General features: G+C 48.6%; 1 protein-coding gene across 2 annotated transcripts in view; it reads left to right on the top strand.

Moving 5' to 3' along the window:
* The window catches only part of PHF2 (PHD finger protein 2), an 83,177-nt gene that overhangs the window by 32,246 nt on the left and 31,084 nt on the right, over window positions 1-19,847 (top strand). For both annotated transcript variants that reach the window (XM_053925308.1, XM_053925311.2), the window contains exons 2-3: window positions 11,123-11,208; window positions 16,387-16,501. In XM_053925308.1, coding sequence (XP_053781283.1) covers window positions 11,123-11,208; window positions 16,387-16,501 — 201 coding nt within the window. The remainder of the gene's footprint in view (window positions 1-11,122; window positions 11,209-16,386; window positions 16,502-19,847) is intronic.

Genomic DNA, 19,847 nt, shown 5'->3' with positions numbered 1-19,847 from the left:
GCTGTTCATTGTTTGGATTCTTGTGTGTGTGAAACTGGCAACAGAGCACTCTGGCAGGGCTGCTGGGTGTTGTCCCCCTGCACTGTGTCTGCATGGGTGCAGGAAGGAAGGACCAGTTCTTTCTCAGGGCCCACAGTCAACCCTGACGTGGCCTTGATTAATTAGAACCACCAGCCTGTGCACTTTCTTACTTCTCTACAACAAACACCTATCTAAGCTAAACAGGCAGTTGGGGTTTTGTACTTTTACATGCTTTAGGAGTAAGATTTTAAGAAGGCAGCCCTTAGGAATGTACTGTTTCAACTTAGTCCATATGAGTAACTCAGACAGACCCCTTGGGATGCTGTCCCCACACTGGCACCTCCTATTTTTGTTTGCTCACAGGTGAGGCATCTGCTCTGTTGTGTTCTCCACTGCAGTGAGTGTGCCGATGGGAAGTCAAGGACTTCCATGATTTTTCTGGGATAGGGCAGCCCTTAGGTTTCTAGGTCGAGAAGCTGTAGTTCCTCCAGGACCTTGGAGGCAAGCCAGGGAGAACTGTTCCTTTAGAGCTGAGTAACGGGCTCCAAAGATAAGTGACTTCTGTCCCACCAACGGGGGGGTGGGCTTAGTCTGTGGTTTCTATCACTCATGCTTAGGTTTACCTTTAGCAAATAATAGTCCAGAAATGCAGCTGAGTAGTGAATTCCTAGATAACGAGGCAAAGCTGGAACCTCAGCATAGATTGTGGCCGAGGGCCAAGGATGCTAATGAGAAGCAAGTTTTGGACTTGCGTTCCACATATGGGCTGCTTTTCTAGAAGGGCCTCCGTGTTGCCCTAAGGAAGGATTCAACATTTCAAGGTCTGACAGGGACATAGCCCTAGACCACCCCCCTGCCCCCACCCCAGCCAGGGGCCCTAAAACAGGTCCTGCTGCAGCAGCTCCTGGTCCTGGCATGTGTTTAGAAACAGGCCTGACTCAAAATCTTCCCAGAAGCTCTCTGCTTCAGTTTCGACCTATTTCCAAGACAGTATAATTGCCAGGACATGTTGCTGAATAGAAATGTCCAAGGGCAGTAATTGATTCTTGCTGGAACATCTCTGGATACTGAGGCCATAGGTCAAAGGTTGTGGGGACAGCAGAGTGACCCCTCACAGAGTCCCTTCTTCATCACCTGACAGTGGGCTTGCCTTTAGCCAAGAGACTGCAGTCTTCATGCCTGCAGGGGACAGGCTGCCCTGTGTCTGTGATCCACACTAGCACCACTCATATGGCACCTACACCAGAAACACACATAGCCTGGCTGAGGTTGTGCAGGAATGCCAGACAGTCCAGAATGTGTCTCTCTAGGAGCCAGGAGCCAGGAGCCTGCAAAAAGGCAACACTGCCAAAAACAAAAACCTTGTCCTGTTTAGGACATCCAGAGACCCAGCAGTGGTGCCACACATAACCTTGGGTTCATAACAGCGGTAAAGAATGTGGGGACAACTGGGGAAATGTGAATGTGTAGACACCTACATTAGGATACATCTTGGGGGTTAACTTTGATGCTGTGGTTATCATGCACATGGCTCTGTTTTGGGGGTACTTCAGGCTGATAAATTAAGGGTGGTGCAGAGATATAAAGCAAATGAAGCAAATTGCCAACCATTGGAGAATGTGAGTGAAGGGAACATGGGTATCCATTGTACTAATTGGTCAACATTTCTGTTAATTTAAAAATTTTAAGATAGGAATTGGGTGAGGACAGCCCTCTCAGGTGACAGTGATATTGAGCAGGCAGAGAACTGTCATCTGTCTGCCTTTGCCCAAGTCTCTCATCTGTGCCAGGGGAGATCTGAGTCCTGTCTATGCCCAATGGCACCCATTTGTAGATGCCTCAGGGCTGCACTGTGCTTGACTTGGGACTCTTCTCTTGTACCCTTGCTGGCTCCCCCCGCCTGCCCCTCTCTTGTTCAGTTAATCCTCACATTGCCCCTCATACTACTTTTGGTGCCCCTTTCCAGTTGAAGGACCGAGACTAAGGACCAAGTCGCCTGCCCCAAGGCAGCTGGGGGGAGAGGCATGTGGACATCAGCAACCTTGCCCTCTACCTCCTTGCACTAGAACAAGCGGCATCAGTGTAGAGTCATGACCTCCCGTGTTTAAATTATTGAACTGGAACAGAGGAGCAAACTCCATGTACCCAACAAGGATATGTCCATGAATGTGTGCTTCCACTGTAGGTGTGGGTGCATGTGTTTCTCATATGAATTGTGATAAATTAAGAAGTTAAAGAAGCATAGGCTCTCTGGGCCCTGCTATCCTCACCCTGCAACTGGGCTTCCTCCATATGTCCATGAGCAGCATTCTCAGGGATGACCTGGAGGAAGGTGCAGGCTCCTTTCCAGCCAGCCTGCCCATGGCTTCCATCCCCCCTGGCTTCTGTCCCCCTATGGCTTTCATTTCTCCTGGATGCCCTATCCTGCTGAAGGGAAGTATAGAGAAGCACAAAAGAGGTATCATGGCCATCAAGGAAAGAACTTTGGGTGAGGTGGGGACTGGGCTGAGCTGATCAGAGGCTCCCAGCCCCTCCATCATCTCCTGGGGGATGGGAAGTTCCTGGGTTGGGGTCAACTCACCTCGGAGGCCTAGAGAAGTGAGCATGGCACATGTGGGAAGAGGGAATTAATGGATGTTGACATTCTTCCATGCAGATTCTGTGATTCCATCTGGAGTTTTGTTCTTTCCATCCACTTGCTGCCAGAAATGGTAGCATGTGTCATGGTTCATTAATCCAGTAGGAGAAAGTGATGATGATGATGATGGGATTGATGGTGATTGTGATGATAAGGTGATGATGATGATGATGGTGATGCTGATGAAGATTATGGTAGTGATAATGTGATGATGATGAAGACAAGAAGGAGGATGGTGATTATGATGGTGATGGGTGTTGATGAAAGTGATGGTGCTATGATGATGGTGATGATGGTGGTGGTGATAATGATGTGATGGTGATGGTGATGGTAATGATGAAGTGGTGGTGGTAATGAAGATGATGATGACGATGTGGTGATAGATACGAGAAGCAGTAAACTGTCTTCAAAAGCCCCTGCTGTGTGCCAGATGTGGTGCTGGGAATTATACATACAACCTATCTTGAGCTTACCTGTCCTACCAGTAGGGGGGGCAGGAGGACATTTGTCCTTTGCATTTCAGAGCTTGTTTTCACTTCTTCTGTGCATCAAGTCCTTCCCCATAGTCCTGGTTATCTATGGCTATATAATAGTTACCACAAAACCTAGTGGCTTCTGATGATAATCACACTGTTTCTTTCCATGGGTCTGCATCTTGGACCCAGCAGACAGACCTCATCTGGGCCCCCAAAGCCCTGACATCTCTCTGTGGCTGGGTCCCTGTGAGGGCCAGGTGGGAGCCAAATGGTCTGTGACCCTGCTGCACTGAGTTCCCAGCCTGGCTACCCTCCAGGAGGGCGTGAGACCACCTCCTCTGTGGGCAGTGTCACTTTCTGTTCCTGGGCTGTGGCAGGCACCCTAACATCCTGCACACATGATCCCAGATCCGCCAGGCTCTTCTGGCTGTTTCCTTTTTTCCTTTTCCAGCTCATTTTTGTGACTTGTCCTCTGAGGGCCTGGCTGCATCAGAGGTCCAGCTCTGGAGGCTTCTTCACAGGGTGCCAGGACCCAGGAAAGACTGAAGGAAGTGAACTGGTAAGGGGCACTCGGGGGCTGTTCCAACCTTCAAACTAAAGCATAATTTTTGTTGCCCGATACAAAGGGAATACACACCCTTTTCAGTGACAGAAAAGTATACAGAGAAAATGAACATGTCATTGTCTGGCACCAGCACCAGGCCCTCTTTATGTCGCCCTAGGCCAGGGCTGTAATTTTAGTGTCTATAGATCTTAAACGTCTCAACTCAAAAATGTGTACAACTTGAGCTTTAATGGCTGCATAATATTTCACCATGTGAGGATAGCATGACCTGGGTATCTGACTTCCCGGCTAAAAGGGTTTGTTGCTCCTAATTTTTACTATTTTAAGTAATCTTGGGATGGCCCACTTTGTATGCATTTCTACTTTTTGCCTTAGAACAGGTTTATAGATGTGGAATTACTGACCTGTAGGATAAAAACCTTTGTAAAGCCCTTGGCACACATGACTATTTCAGGAGGCTCCTGTCCACATAAGTCCCTCTGCGGGCGGGATGAGCACCTGGTCCATGCAGCCCCATCTGCATCATGACCATCACTGACAGATCAGTGTGCCCCACTGAGCTCCTGGGTGCCTCCCACTGTGGCTGCAGGGCCAGCCCCACGCAGGGAAGCTCTACCTGTCCACTCTGGAATTGAAAGGGGCCGCTTTCTTTTTTTGAGGTTCCTCCTATAATTTAAAAGAAATTTTAAAACGTTGTTACAGAACTTGTGATTTACATTAAATCAACACCCTTGAGAACAACATTAGAAAAAAACCATGATGTAATCTAATTGAGGAATCAGGACGTAATTCCAGCCTTGATTTGCAAATGCTAAGCAGTGGGTGTGGGGTGACTAGGCTGGACCCTCTGGAAGCCTATGCCCTGGGGGAGTGCCTGACCTGAAATTCCTTCTTGTCTTCCTGCAGGAGGGCTGAGCAGGGATTCCTGTGAGTAGCCATTTCCTCTCTAGCCCTGTCCTGGTTCTTTGGCACCAGGAGGGTCTCACAACCACTGCAACTCAGAGGGGCCGACCAAGGCTATGCACCAGGAACAGGCCTTCCCCCAGGGTGGACAGGCTGCTTGGGCAATTCTGATGCACTTTTGTGGCCTTGCAAGCATCTGAATTCTTCACTCTCCCACCCCTTCAGTTTCCTTTTCTTGGCCTTTTTTTTGGGGGGGGGGTAGGGTGGCTCATTCCACTACTCCACTCACCTCCACCTCTGAAAATTCTGTTACCTTTCTATGTACTTCCTGGGCTCTGGTCACTAAGCTAGCTTTAACCTCGTTTATGGTTGACTCAGTACCAGGCTCCGGAGTCATCGGTTAGCTGAGATCAAACCCTTCTCAGGCCTCACAGACTCTGTGCTCCTGAAAATGCAGTCTTCTCCCTCCCCAGTTCTCACCACCTGGCCTCCTCAGCAGGGTTCACTGAGTGAGCTCACTTACAGGAACACACAGGCACATACACACATGTATGTACACACTTATACACACATGAGACACACCCACATCTTTGTTTTGGGTTTTCCTTCAAACTTAACTTGGGGTGGTGAACACACAATACAGTGTACAGATGTTGTATTATAGAACTGGGCACCTGAAACCTGTTAAATTTTGTTAACCTGTTTCACCCCAATAAATTCAATAAAGAAAAGAAAAGGAATTGTCCTATACAATTTAACCTCATGATATATTGTAGAATTCTTTTCAGGTCAGTATGTAAAGATCTAATGCATTCTTGTTACTCTAGGATTAGTTTAGCAGTATCCCGGCACACAGAGCTCTCTACATTGTGTCCTGTGGCATGTACGTGCTGACAAGACACTTGCTTGATTGCTTCTCCTAGTGTCTCAGCCATTTAGTGGCCACACACTCAGAGCCACAGGTCCCAGCCATTGCCTCAGGCATGGTGTGTGGGGCCTCATCCCCTTTGCCTGTGATGCACTTTGAGTGTCTTGCCCCTGCTTGGGCTGTGGTGTATTGTCCCCACATTTGTCATTAGGCCAGCTGGTGGTCTCCACTTCCCCTTCACTGTATGAGGACGGATCCCTCCCTGGTTCATTTCCCAGACTCTTCCTCTGCTGTCACACAGACAGTGCCAACCCTGGGCCCCTGAGAGGCCCACATGTTGATGGAAACATCTCTTGTTCATTTAAGTCTGCCTTCCAAGGCCATGTGGCCATGGGTGCTGGTGACCTGGGTTCTTGGCAATGGGAAGGGAAGGCAGGGTCAGGAGAGTCCCAAGGACATGTCTTAGGTGGCCCCCATGACCTATGCCCACTCCTGCTGCCCACCACCCAGAGTGGCCACAGCCTTCCACTAGGGATGCTGGGGCTAGGCGGCCTGGATTTGGTCCTGAAACTCCTATAATCCAGGAAGGTCTGCAGCCGATGGGACCACTGCCATTATCCAGCTGTGTCTCTGCTGAAGTGTCAGAGCCGTTAAAGTTGTATTTATTCTGTTTTATCTGGATGGCTTTTGTCCTCTCCTGTCCTCTCTTGTGTCGCCCCACTATCCCTTCCAGCTCCTGATCTTCTCCTGTCTACCCTGAGTTAACTTTCTGGGCTCTATGCCCCTGCTTCTCTCTTGTCCCCTTTCCCCCTTCTTTCTCCACATCCTCTTCCTACCCTTCCTGTCACCACAGTTGTGCTCACCTGGCCCCTAGCCCTCGGCCTTGCATAACCACCTAGGCTACACTCTGTGTAGGCCCATCTTGGGTCTGGACTGCATTGTGCAGATGCAGTGATTTTAGGGACACAGACGGAGCAGGGCCTGGCTGTGTCCAGGGCCTGGCTCTCAGCCAGCTGGTGCCCCTTATGGTCTGTATGCAGGTAACTTGTAACCCCTGCTTGAGCCTACAGCATGGGGTGGACTCTAATGCCTGCTTCCCACAAGGGTCATGCCCACCTTCCTTCCAGAATCCCCTGAGTCTGGGGCCTGATGCTGCAAGGACCATCCTTCCTCCTCCTTGGCACACCTGGCTGGTCACCAAGACTTTGTCCGCACAGTCCCGATACACATACCACCTGGGGCAGGGAGCAGGCAAGGCCATGGCCACCCTGCTGCAGACACAGGAATATGAGAGGGCCAGGCTGGGTGTGCTGGGCACTCACATCCATCTGGGGAGGAGACCTAAAATCAGTGAGATCCAGCTGCTTGGGCTCAGGTGGCCCTTACCAGGGTTCCTGCAAAGGGTGTGGTGTGGACATCCATACTCAGGCATGCGCGTGTTTGGGATTTTCTTCAAACTGATGCGCTGTCACCCCTTGACTGCTGTATTAGTGAGTGTGGACAGCCTTGGTCACATACACTGCGGGTGTGGGCCAGGGGGACATTCTCCTCTGAACAGCAGTATCTGCTCTGGGTTTTAGTGCAGGGGAAGTGTTTTTGAATCTTCTGTAAGTGTTGACCACTCAGATTTGGGGGTAATTTCGTAAATAATTTCTTAAGGGTCACTCAAGAGGCCTTCACTTTGGGATAATAAAATAAATGAGTGATTTCACTGAATGGCCTGCCCAGCGACAATGGAGCTGACTGAGTTGAGGTCAGGCTCTTACTGTGCATGAGCTCACACTGAACAGTGGGGTCTCTGGACCCTCCAGACACCCTGGGCAGGAGCAAGGACTGTCTGCTCTGTGCACAGCACAGCCAGTGAGCTGGTTCTGGGACCTTAGTTAACAAGCCAGGTAGCCCTTGTCAGGGTTGCAGGTGTAGGCAGTTAGGTCTGAGAGGCCAGTCCTGAGGGTTATTCCCCTGTCATTAGGGGAGGGGGCTGGCCTGCCTGTGGTTATTCGCCTGGTGGGTAGCCCTGGCTGCAGCCTCAGTCCCTGATTATGGCCTAGGCCTTGGATGTCTCTTTCAGGTGAGAGGCAGTGGTTCCAAGGTGTTTGGGGCAAAAAAAGGGACCTACCATCCCTGCCTCTTACTTTCCCTCTTAGTTCTGGGCTACCATCACCCTCAGTGGATGATGTGGAGAGGGAGCCCCAGGAGGTGGGGGATTGGTGTGCACACAGTTATGACCCCTGGGCCTCAGCTTCCCACCTGTCATGTGAGCTGTTCCCCATCACCTTCCAGAGCACAGTGGGACTTCAGGAACATGGGGGACCAACAGTGGTGCTTGAGGAGCCTGTTCTGGTAATCAGGTCTGAGGACTGCCCACTGGGGGTTTGTATTTTAAGGTGTGTTGATATCCTTCCTTTTGATTGACCTGGAACTCAATCCCCACGTGGCCTTTGGATGGGGGTGGCACATAGAGGCCTGGTGATAGAGCCTGCTGTTCTCCTTGTAAGTCCCCAGGGCTGCTGTGGTGGGGCAAAGGGTATATACATAGCCATGGGTATGCATGGTCTCAGCTGGGATGGAAGCAGACCCATCAGGGAGGTGGGCTATCCTGAGTGTCTGTCTGCTCTAGGAACTGCCAGGGGAAAGACAGCTTGGAGCTACCGCCAGGTGTGAACTCAAGATGTGGATCCAGGGTGTGGATGCAGGGTGTAGACCTGAGGTGTGGACGTGGGATGTGGAGGTGGGCTGTGGATGGGGGATGTAGGCTTAGGGTGTGGTCTTGGATTATGGTCCTAGGATGTGGAGGGGGGATGTGGACTCAGGGTATGGACCTGCAATGTGGACTCAGGATGTGGACACGGGTGGATGCGGGGTGTGAACTTCAGATGTGGGCATAGAATGCAGACCTGGGGTATGTACAGGGGGTGTGGACCTAGGCTGTGGACATGGGACATGAATTCTGGGTCCAGTTTCTGGACCCAGCTGATCCTGACCATGACTCCAGGTGGGTGTGTACTGTGGGAGCTGACCACATGCACAGCCGTGTGGTGCTCAGCCTCAGCCACCTCCATCCCAGTGTGATCATTCGTACCATGAGGCCACTGGATGGATGAGCAAACTGAGGCTGGTAGCCTAGGTTGGTGCTGTGGAGACAGACCAGCAGTAGTCTGTCAGCAGTTGCTCTCTTCACTGTGCCTTCACCAACATGAGGTGTCACCAGTGTGACGTTTTTGGTTGTGATCAATTTGTCAGGTAAAAGTGATGTGGTGTGATTGTAGTGCACCTGTTGTGGGTTGGTGAGGGGCGTCTGTTTCCTACAGTAGCCCAGTGCCCATTCTGTTCTGGCTCTGCACTGATCTCTGTGGGGAGAGGCCCTCAGTTTCTAGAGGAAGGGTAGGAACATTTGGTTGTATTTATGGTAAACGTTTTTCATATTTTGTTCTTGAAAATTTGCTTTCATGATTTGGAGCACTTTCAGTCCATCAGTGTTCTGATTTCCTTTCCCATTTTTTGTATGTTTGTTTAGAAAGTTACTTGTATCATGAGAGCAAACATGTCCTCACATCCTGCTTCACAATCAGCTCTTCAGACTGCTGGCACTTTACTTCAGTCGTGTTTTGAGATGAAGAGTGAACTTAATGTTTTAAAAAATATGTGTCAAGGTCTTTCTAGGCTGCAGAGTCTATTCCCAGAACTGCGGTATTGTGGCAGCTACACAGGGAATGTCCTGTCTGGAGCCCCAGGGCCTTGGTGGCCTGCAGTGGGTCTTGTCTGTTGAGTGCTGGGCCAGAGCCTGGGATGAGGAGAGCACTGTCCCATTGAACAGTGAGGACATCTTTGGGTCTAGGCAGACATCTAACCTCTGTGCCTCAGTTTCCTCATTGTACAACAGAGCTAGTAATAATCATCCCCATTATTGTAGGGTTGTTCCAAAATAATGCCTCTAGGGCTCTTGCTGCCGCCTGTTAGAGAGTGAGCTGTCAGCCAGCATTAACAGTGACAGGGTTTGTGGTGGTGATGATGGGATGTCATCACTCTCAGAGGCCAGGTTCTTTTTAGTTTTTATTGAGATAAAGTTCACACAACATCAAATCAACCATTTAAAGGGAATATTTCAGAACATTTGAGAGTGTTGTGCAACCATCTCCTCTATCTAGTTCCAAAACATTTCATCTTAAAGGAGACCCCATGCCTACTAAACAGCCACTGCTCTTTCCCCTTTTCCCCCTGCCCCCAGAACAAACAGTCAGTCTTCAGTGTAATATGGGCATTTCATATAGTTGGGATCACACAATATGTGGTCTTTTATGTCTGGCTTCTTTCACTCAGCATAATTTTTTTTTGAGGTTCATCCTTATAGCATGTGTCAGCCCTCCATTCCTCTTTAAGGTTGTATAATATTCCATTTATGAATATAGCACAGTTTGTTTATCCATTTCTCAATTGAGGGACATTTTGGGTGGTTTTCATCTTTTTGTTATTGTGACTAATGCTGCTATGAATGTTTGTGTAAAGGGATTTATTTGACCTGTTCTTAGTTCTTTTTGGTATATATATAAAAGTGGAATTGCTGGGGCATGTGGTAATCCTATCTAACTTTTTGAGGAACCACCATACTAGTTCCATAGAAATCATCCATTTTACATTTGTACCAACCATGTGAGAGGGTTATAATTTCTTCACATTCTTGCCAGCACTTGGTATTTTCCTATTTTTTTTCTTCTTGAAATTATAGCTGTCCTAGTGGGTAGGAGGTGGTATGTCGTGGTTTTAATTAGCTTTCGGTGGCATACAGATGACTAAGGATGCTGAGCATTTTTTCATGACCTTACTGGCCATATGTATCTCATTTTGGGAGAACTGTCTAGTCAAGTCCTTTGTCCATTTTTTAATTGGTTCATTTGTTTTTTGTTGTCGAGTTATAAGATCTTTATGTATTCTGGGTGCTAGAACCTTATCAAGTATATGATTTGAAAATATTTTCTCCCAATTTGTCTGTTGTCTTTTCACTTTATTGATAGTGTTTTTTAATGCAAAAAAGTTTTTAATTTGATGACATTCAATTTATTTTTTGTTGTTGCTTGTGCTTTTGGTGTCATATCCAGGGATCCATGCTCACATGCAAGGCTATGAAGACTTACCTCTGTTTTCTTCTAAGAGTTTTATAGCTTTAGTTTTTATATTTAGGTGGCTAATCCATTTTCAGTTAATTTTTATACATGGTGTATGATAGGAGTTTAGCTTCATTCTTTTGATATCCAGTTGTCCCTACACCATGGTGCTGCCCCTGGGAGATTTGTGGCCATTCCCCATGGGGTCCACAGGGACCCTGCCCATGGCTCCATGCTGCCCCCCATTAAAAGATGCCCTCAGCCTCCCTGAGCTCTGTGGTGATAGGGCAGTGACAGCTTTCATGGAGGCAGGCCTGCTGGACCACCTGGCCCCTCCTGCATTGGCAAAGCCTTCCTTGCCCCTGCTGCCCTCCTCCTTGTCCCCTAGCTTGTGTCTGTGGGCCACTGTCCCCACACATGGTCTGGCTCATCTCTACTTACACTGCCCCAGCCCCTCTCAAGAAGTGAGCAAGAGCTGCCTGGGAGCTTTGCAGGGGAAGCACTCATGGAATTGTTGCATGTCAGTGATGTCTGTTTCCTGCATTTCAGCTGTGTTGGAGTAGAAGAGGAGGAGGCGCCAGACATTGACATATACCACTGCCCAAACTGCGAGAAAACTCATGGGAAGTCTACTTGTAAGTACAGCACCATGCATATGCCCCTGGGACCTGATTTACTCCCGACCCGGCTTGCTGGGATAAAACTCCCTGGGTGGTCACACCCTGGTGCTTGGGGACAACGGCTGCCTCCTTTTCCTCCCCTTATACCCTTGCCAGGCCCACTGCAGCACCTCTGGACTAGCTGTTGCACTCACAGCTGCTGTGCAGAGACTCCATCAGCTCTGAAAGGCCTCAGCAGGGGCTGCAAACTCCAGCACCTGTAGGGGCCAGGCTCATCTGAGACAGGGACATGATGCAGAGCTATCCAAAGGGCAGTGCCAAAGGGCAGCTCAGCCCAGCCCGGCCCAGCTGACCACAGCCATGCTGGGGTCTTGAAATTTGCATCATGTAGGTCTGCTCTAAACCTCCCTTCTCCATCCCTGCAGGGCATCTTAGGCAATTTCCTTTCTCAAACTGCCTGCTGTTTGCCCATCCAGAGACTTTTATTCCCCCACTTAGTCTGGTCTCTTGGTCATATGGCAGTTCCCTTGGGAGCGCCCCAGGGTGCAGGCTCATCCAAAGTGGCTCCCATGTCAAAGAGGTGTCCATGTCATGGATGGGAGGTGAATTCCAAGGCTGAACTCCTGGGAGGTGTGGTGCTATAGTCTGCAGGGACGATGAGAGGAGCCGGCCTGAAGACAAGACAGATGGGATAGGAAGTGTTAATGTGGCCTCTGGTTTCCAGCCTGGGTCTGGGGCTGCTTACAGAAGGTGCAGGCTGGACACTGACATTGGCTGGTGGTGGATCAGAGCCCTGCTGTGTTGAAGCGTAAAAGACTGCAATTTCTAACTTACCCTCGTTCTCGGAGGACTTGGCAGCACTGGTGTCTGCTCTAATTACCTGATCATTTGTCTTGTCACTGCTTTTCAGCAGATCCCGGAGGTGACTACCACCCTATGGGTTAACTGGTGACATTTCTGGCACCTTCTGAACCACTGGAAAGCTCAGGGCCTAGGAGAGATGAACAGAGTGGGGATTTGTGTATTGTACCATGTAACCCTGGGGGCAGGACTAGGGACAAAGCAGGGCTGGGTTAGAGACCCCACCTGAGCCCCCAGCAGAGCCCAGGTTCCTGGGGAGGCACAGTCTTAGGGGACTTAGGGAGGTTGTGGCCACTTCTGTGTGGTTTGGGGCTATTGCATGAATTGGGGTGAGGATTGGGTTACAGCAGGGTACAGGGCGGGGCCCTGGTGTGCACACAGAGTGCAGTTTGTCCAACGCCAGAAACACCCTTCCCTGATGATGACAGTTTGCCTGCTTTCAGGGGTATGTGTGCCTTCCTCATGGGCTTGGGCAGAGTCCCCGTGGTTCCCAGCTGTCCATTATTACTATTTAAAGTGACACTTAGAGACAGCCACCCCCAGAGAGTGTGGAAATGGTAGCCTGGTTGTATATATGTGCATGTGTGTGTGCTCTGTGTATGCATGCATATGCACATATGTGTGAATGCATATGTGTGCATGAGTATTTGCATGTGTGTGCGTGTGTGTGTGCATGCATGCCTTTTTTCTCTAATGTTATTGGTGGCCATCTGCCATCAGGGACAAAGGTACAGGTTCTAGCATCTTCCACCAGTGTGTGTTCCCGATTGGCCATCACTCTTTATTTGAAATGAGTCTGTCTTCTGTAAGGAGCCTGTCTGTGACACACCAGTTGGTTTTTGCCACATCAACTTAGTCACACCTTCCACAGCAAGGCTCCTGGGGGACAAGAGGCCCTTCGATGTCACTGTGACTCCAGGACATCCCCAAACCCATGGGCTGCACTGGGGGCTCTCTGAGGCCCAGGCCTGCCTCCTTCCCTTTGAGTGGGGTTTGCGGCAGACATGGCAAGGTGAGGAGGGGGAGCTAACAGGTTTTCACTATTCACATAGACTTGATGCGGGCCCAGTGGTCCCCAAGGGAACTCAACAAGAAGTCCCCATTGACAGTTGACACAAAGGCTCATGGAAAGCAAGTTGCATACCCTTAAAGAGGTTCTAACCCCAGTGTTCTCTCTCTCTAGCTCTATGACTGCTTAAAAGGTTACTTTACTCACTAACTTCTCACTTTGATTCTCCCTGAGGCTGCCTTTGCTATCAGCTATCACTCCAGGTGTTCTACTGGGCAGCTCTCCGCAGGGTGCATTGTCAGAGAGGGATGTTGGGATGCCACAGGCAGGAGGACTCTCAGCCTCTGCGATTGGGGGCATCATGGGCCCTGGGAAGGGAAGGAACCCTTTAGCCAGGTCTGCAAGGGGAGGCTAGCAGAGCTCAGACCCTGCCTTGCAGCTCTGTCTCTGGCTGTTGTCCCAGCCCAAATGCTCCAGCCATAGCATTAGGTAGGACAGTCTCTTCATGAGCTGCTCAGTTCTGAGTTAGGGTCTAGAAGGCCAGGTGGTCCAGAACTGCCTCAGCTGTTGGTCAGCACCTGCTTCGCAGGCCCACTTTCTGGGGGCACATGGAGGTGCTGCTTCTTTCTCCTGCCCACTGCACCCCAGCTTGTCCCCTGTCACTTGACCCCATGCTGCCTCCAGGACTCAGTTTTCCCACATGGCTTCCCAGGACAGAGCACTTAATGCCAGCAGTCTACGTCCTTGTGACTCTGCAAACCCTCCTAGGAGAGACCTTGGCATGGCTGCAGCCTCTGTGTTTTCCCTGGAAGAGGGGCTGCGCTGGGACCACACTGCCTAGCAGAAGGAGGGGCAGATTCAGGTGCTACCTCGGGCATCCTCAGGCCCTTCTGGGAGGACATCGGTCGGGGAGCATGGGGGACACCCCCACCCTGCCAGCCTGGAGGGACTCACATGGAGTCCCCTCCTCAGCATCTCCCTTCTCCTCCTGCCCCCTTATGCTGGCCCCCACACAGCACTAGGATCACCTGTCTCTTGTCAGTCAGCCTCTGCTCTCTGCAGTGTTCCCTTCTCATCCCACCTCAAATCCCTTCTCATCCCACCTCAGATCCCTGAATGCATTGTCCCCCTCATAGGTGGGGACCCCCTTAGAGCCAGGATTGCCTTCCACTGGGGACAGGCAGGGCCTCCATTCATGGGACAGCCCGGATCCGGGAAGCTGGATATGTGAGTTCCACTGCATCCCTCCTTTGTTACCTCAGACCCTTTGAGGGGGGAGTGCCTTGTAAGCTCAAAAGGTTTGTGCACACAGGATGTCCCAGGGTCACTTCCTGATGCAACTATAGGCCCATCAAAAAGGACAATGACATTTAGGCTATTTTCAGAGTCAGAGTGATCTGGGCTGTGGTTGGGGTGGTGTCTTCTCCCCAGGGCCTTACTTTTGCATTGGGCACCCTCCCAGCCCCCTGGGCTTTTTGAGAAGCTGGGATGACCTCAGGCTGTCTGTCGCTTTGTTGAACCCTGTACAGAGCTGATATGCTTGACAGGTGCTTGCAAGCTTCTGGGGAAAACGGACCTGAGATGGTGTAACCAAAGGGCAGTGGGGAGTTATCCATGGCCCTGGCATTGCCTAGCTCTGGTGGGCATCGAGGGGCAGGGGTGTAGGACAAGCCCTCGTGTCTGAAGTTCATTCCCTCACCCAGAGGCTCTGGATGGAGGGGCACAATCAGATGCATGAGGAACAGCCTGTGGGTCTGCAACAGGCACTGAATTTGCCTGTGGACCAAGCAGCTGTGAGAAAAGGACTTAAGCTTGTTCCCTGCAATGCTCCCCAAAGCAGGTGTAGTGCTAAGCACCATTCAGTTATTACATCTCAGAAGGAGCGCGGGGGGCTGGGACTTGTGTCTCTCTATGAAAGAGAAGACACTGAAATGCCCATAACTTGCCCAAGGTCACACGGCAACAAGATGGTGGAGCAAGAAAGATTTGGGCAGGTGACTCCGAGCTCTTTGGATCTCCTGTCTGCCTGGTGCTGCCTCTAGAAGTTGCTTGAATCTTGCCAGGTTTCCATGACGCCCACTCACACCTTGGCCATAGAGACAGGCATGACATAATATCAACTGATGTTGGAGATAGTCTCCAACTTGACTTGACAGGAGATAGGGAGAGGGTAGCAATTTGGAATGGAGGCCAGCTCATCCACCAGTGACTCAGCTCTTTGCCCTTTCTGCTGTAGCTAGGCCTCTTCTCAGTTACAGTCATTGTCACTGGCTGTCTTCAGCTGCTCTTATCCCCATAACCTCTGAGACATTGGAGTCCCAGGGTTCAGCCCTGCAACTCCCTCCTCATCGTCATCTGGGAAGGACAGGCACCTGAGGGCCCCGCCATCAGTCCCTCATATCCAGTTTCATTTTTGTTGAGGGTCAGTCTCTCTCACACCTGTACCACATACCCCTCCCCACCAGCAGCTGCTCTGAACCAGGGGCAGGGGCCACCAGGAAATCACTTACCTTCCTTCCTGGGGGCTCACAGTCCAGCAGAGGTGTGTGTTTGCACATTTGTGCATGTGTGCATGTGTGAGAGTGTACATGTGTGTGTGCAAGTGTATCACAGTCCAGGAGGGGTATGTATATTTGTGTGCTTGAATGTGTATGCATATGTCACAGTCCAGCAGGGGTGTGTGTGCACACTCACATGTAAAGTGTCCGAGGTGTGCGTACCGATGCCCTGGAAGCATGCATGAGGATAGGGCTGCCTGAGGGAGTGGACAGAGTGACATGGGCCAAGGTGGCTATGCAGAGGGTTGTGAGATGGGTACAGCCCAGGGCTGGGGAGGGCAGAGGGCACAACTGCTCAGATAGGAAGGTCCCATCAGGGTGGTGACAGGGTCTGCACTTTTTGAGGACAAGTCCAAAGGGAGGTGTCCTGAAGGCTCACGTTGGTGGGGCCTCCTCAGGAGGTGCTTCTAACAAGTCCTTAGCAGACTGGGTGCTGAGTGCAGGGTGGGTCCTGGGAGACCCTAGCTTCTGGGTGCCATACACTGAGCCACAGGTTTGGGAAATATGAGATGGGGGTGGAGGTGGAACCAGAGGCTGAGGATGGTGAGGGCTCCTCATCATGTGGTGATGCAGCATAATGAGGGGTATGGGAGGCTGGGTGGACTGGGCCTCGGGGGCCCCAAGAACTTTGCTGGAGGAGGGTTGAGTCTGGCTGTATTCACAACTCCTTGGCTACCCTCTGGCTGGTCTCTGGAGGCATAGGGAGGGGGATGCCAGCAGGGGGCTTGTACACCACTGTGCTGACCCACCCCATCTCCCCCGTAGTGAAGAAGAAGCGGACATGGCACAAACACGGCCCCGGGCAGACACCTGATGTGAAGCCTGTGCAGAATGGCAGCCAGCTTTTCATCAAGGAGTTGCGGAGTCGGACCTTTCCCAGGTGGGCATCATATCTTCCTGCTGGCTGCTCACTTCCAGGTCCAATACACAACCGCCACAGGCACTGTGGAGCCATAGGCTTCCCTCCAGGCAGAAAGTAGTTCCCTGAAACTCCAGGCTCTGACCTCTCCCTTTCTCAGAACCTCTAGGTACAGGGTGGGAAGCAAGAGACCTATGTCCCCACCAAATATGATCTTCCCATGGAACCTTTTTAAGGAAAAGGCCTTGTCTCAATTTTAAGATAAGGAGTGGGGCTAGTGTCCAGCCTAAGACCACCCTCCAGACATGGCAGGTCCTGGCCCCTAGGGTCAATAGGTGACCCTGGTGTCCCTAGGTGGTCTCCCAACCCTCCCTATCCCCCACACCCTTGTACTGTGTGAAGGGCAGAGGGCACAGTCAGGGCTGCAGGAATGGCTTCCAGTGAGAAGTGGCATAGTGACATGGGAGCCACTCCGAGCCATTTCTCAGCCCTCCATGCTGGATGACAGTGTTTTTTGTTAGACAAGTCCACTTCTCCATCACCCCGTTCTCTCCTTCCTGTGTGGTTTCTAATGGGAATTCAGTGTCTTCAGTATCACTCTTATCCTTGGTTCTCTATAAACAAGGTAGTTTTTCCCCTCTGGCTCCTTTTTTTCTTTTCTGTTTTTTCCACCTTTCTTGAGATATAATTCATATGCCATATAAATCACCCATCTGAAGCGTACAATTCAGTTGTTGTTGGTATATTCACAGATATGTGTACCACCATTTATTCAATTTTAGAACATTTCATCACCCCAAAAACCCCCATAACTTTATCACTCCCAGTCCTCCTCACCTCCCCCCAGCCCTCAGCAACCACTAATCTGCATTCTGCTTCTGTGGATTTGCATATTTTAGACATTTCATCTAAATGGAATCATACAATATGTGGCCCTGTGTGTCTGGCTTCTTTCACTGAGCATAATGTTCTCAAGCTTCAACATCATAGCATGTACCAGTGCTTCATTCCTTATATTGTGGCAGAACAATATTCCAGTGTATGGAGATAGCATGTTTTGTTTGTTCATTCATCAGTTGCCAGTCATTGGGGTTATTGCTTATTTTTGTGAATAATTCTGTTATAACCATTCTTGTATAAGTTTTTGTGTGAATATATGTTTTCATTTTTTTAAGAATAACTCTATATTTAATTATTTGAGGAACTGCCAGGCTGTTTTCCAAAATGGTTGCACCACTTTCCATCCCTCCCAGCAGCATACGAGGGCGCCAGTGTCTCCGTGGCCTCAGTAGCACTCATTATTATCTGACTTTTTGATTCTAATTATCTTTGTAGGTGTGACATGGTCTCATTGTGGTTTTCATTTGCATTTCTCTAATCATTAGAGATGTTGAGCACCTTTTCATATGCTTGTTGGTCATTTGTATATCTTTTTTGGAGAAATGTCAATTCAGATCCTTTGCCCATTTAAGTTATTTTTGTCTTTTTATTATTGAGTTCTAAGAGTTTTTGTATATTTTATATACAAGTCCGTTATCAGACATATGATTTGTGAATACTTTATCCCATTTTGTGGGTTGACTTTTCATTTTTCTTGATGGTGTCCTTTGAAGCATAAACTTTTGTAATTTTGATGAAGCCTAATTTATTTAACTTTTTCTTTTGTTGTTTGTGCCTATATTGTCATATCTAAAAATCCCTTGCCAAATCCAAGATCATGAGGACTTTTCCTATGTTTTCTTTTAAGAGTTCTTTTTAGTTTTAATCTTACAGTTTGGTCTTTGATATATTTTCAGTAAATTTTTTCATGTAGTATGAGGTAAGGTTCTAACTTCATTTTTTTTTTTTTTTTTTTTTGCTTGCAGCTACTTATTGGTACCTGCACCATTTGTTGAAAAATACAATTCTTTCATTCTTACACGGGGTTAGCACCATTTTCAAAAATCTCTCAGCCATAGATGTATGTACTTATTTCTGGACTTAATTCTATGCCATTGATCTCTGTTTATCTTTGGTCCAGTCTTTCACCATCTTGATTACTGTAACTGTAACTTTGCAGTAAGTTTTGAATTGAGAAGTGTGAGTCCTCCAATTTTGTTTTTCTTCTTCAAGATTAGTTTAGTCATCTTGGGCCCCTTGCAATTCTATATGAATTTTAGGATCAGCTTGTCAGTTTCTACAAGGAGATCATCTGAGACTCTGATATAGATTGTGTTCAATCTGTAGATCGTAGAATCATAGTATTGCCATCTTAACAATGTTAAGTTTTCTGACTCCATGAATATGAGGTGTTTTTCCACTTAATGAGATCTTTTAAATTTCTTTCAACAATGTTTTATAGTTTTCACAGTATAAGTTTTATACTTCCTTTGTTAAAATTTACTCCTAAGTGATTTATTCTTTTTGATGCCCTTGTAAGTATATTTTCTTAATTTTATGTTCAGATTTTTAATTGCAACTGTACTGAAATACAATTGATTTTTATATATTGAGCTTATATCCTACAAACTTGATGAATTAGTTTATTCATTCTAATATTTTTAGTAGCTTCCTGATGTTTTTTATACACCAGATCATGTCATCTTTCCTCAGCTGTGCCCAGTCTATTGCCTCCTTCATTTCTGTTGTTTTTTAAAAATTCTAGCATTTCCTTTTGATTCTAAGAGTTTCCATCTCTCTATTTACATTACCCATCTGTTATTGCATGTTGTCCATTAGTTCTCCTAACATGTTAATCATAATTATTTTAAATTTCCTATTTTGTTGAAAGCTGGGTAATAGGAACTGAGGTAATTAGGAATTTAGTGTGAGGTTTTATATTGACCTGACTAGGAGCTGGGCTGTTAATGTTTGCTGTAGCTGTAGGTGCCAGAAGCATCACTTTCTTCTCTTTCCCCCCTTGTTTTGTTTTCTTTGAGTTTCCCTAAGAACTCCTTCTGAAATAGTCTGTGCCTTGCAGCTCTCTCAACCATACTTCACCATTATTATAATGTTATATGGTGGTAAGATTTTGGAGAAGGGAAATTATTTAACTTAATAATTAAAACTCAGTGTTTTAGTGGTCCTGAGGCTCATAGCTGTTACCTTCAGAAGCATTTCATGGGTTTTGTTTTTCTGTCTTTACCGAGGACAGACAGGCTGTGGGGCTGCAGTTGGCTACTTGTTCTTCTTCCTGTCAGACAGGATTCTGGTAAAGCAGATTCTCCTGGAGGTAACTTGATTATGGAGAACATTCTGAGTGTATTTAAATATAGTTACCGCCCCCCCCCTCCTGAAATAGGAGCAGATCTTCGCATGAGAACCTATTAGAGTTCCTAGAGGTAAAATCCACGAAAGTGTGGGTTTCCTCTGAAACTGGGCCTCCACG

Source organism: Desmodus rotundus, chromosome 1, assembly GCF_022682495.2.
Source record: "Desmodus rotundus isolate HL8 chromosome 1, HLdesRot8A.1, whole genome shotgun sequence".
Taxonomy (NCBI): domain Eukaryota; kingdom Metazoa; phylum Chordata; class Mammalia; order Chiroptera; family Phyllostomidae; genus Desmodus; species Desmodus rotundus.
This window is presented reverse-complemented; position numbering and strand designations above follow the sequence as displayed.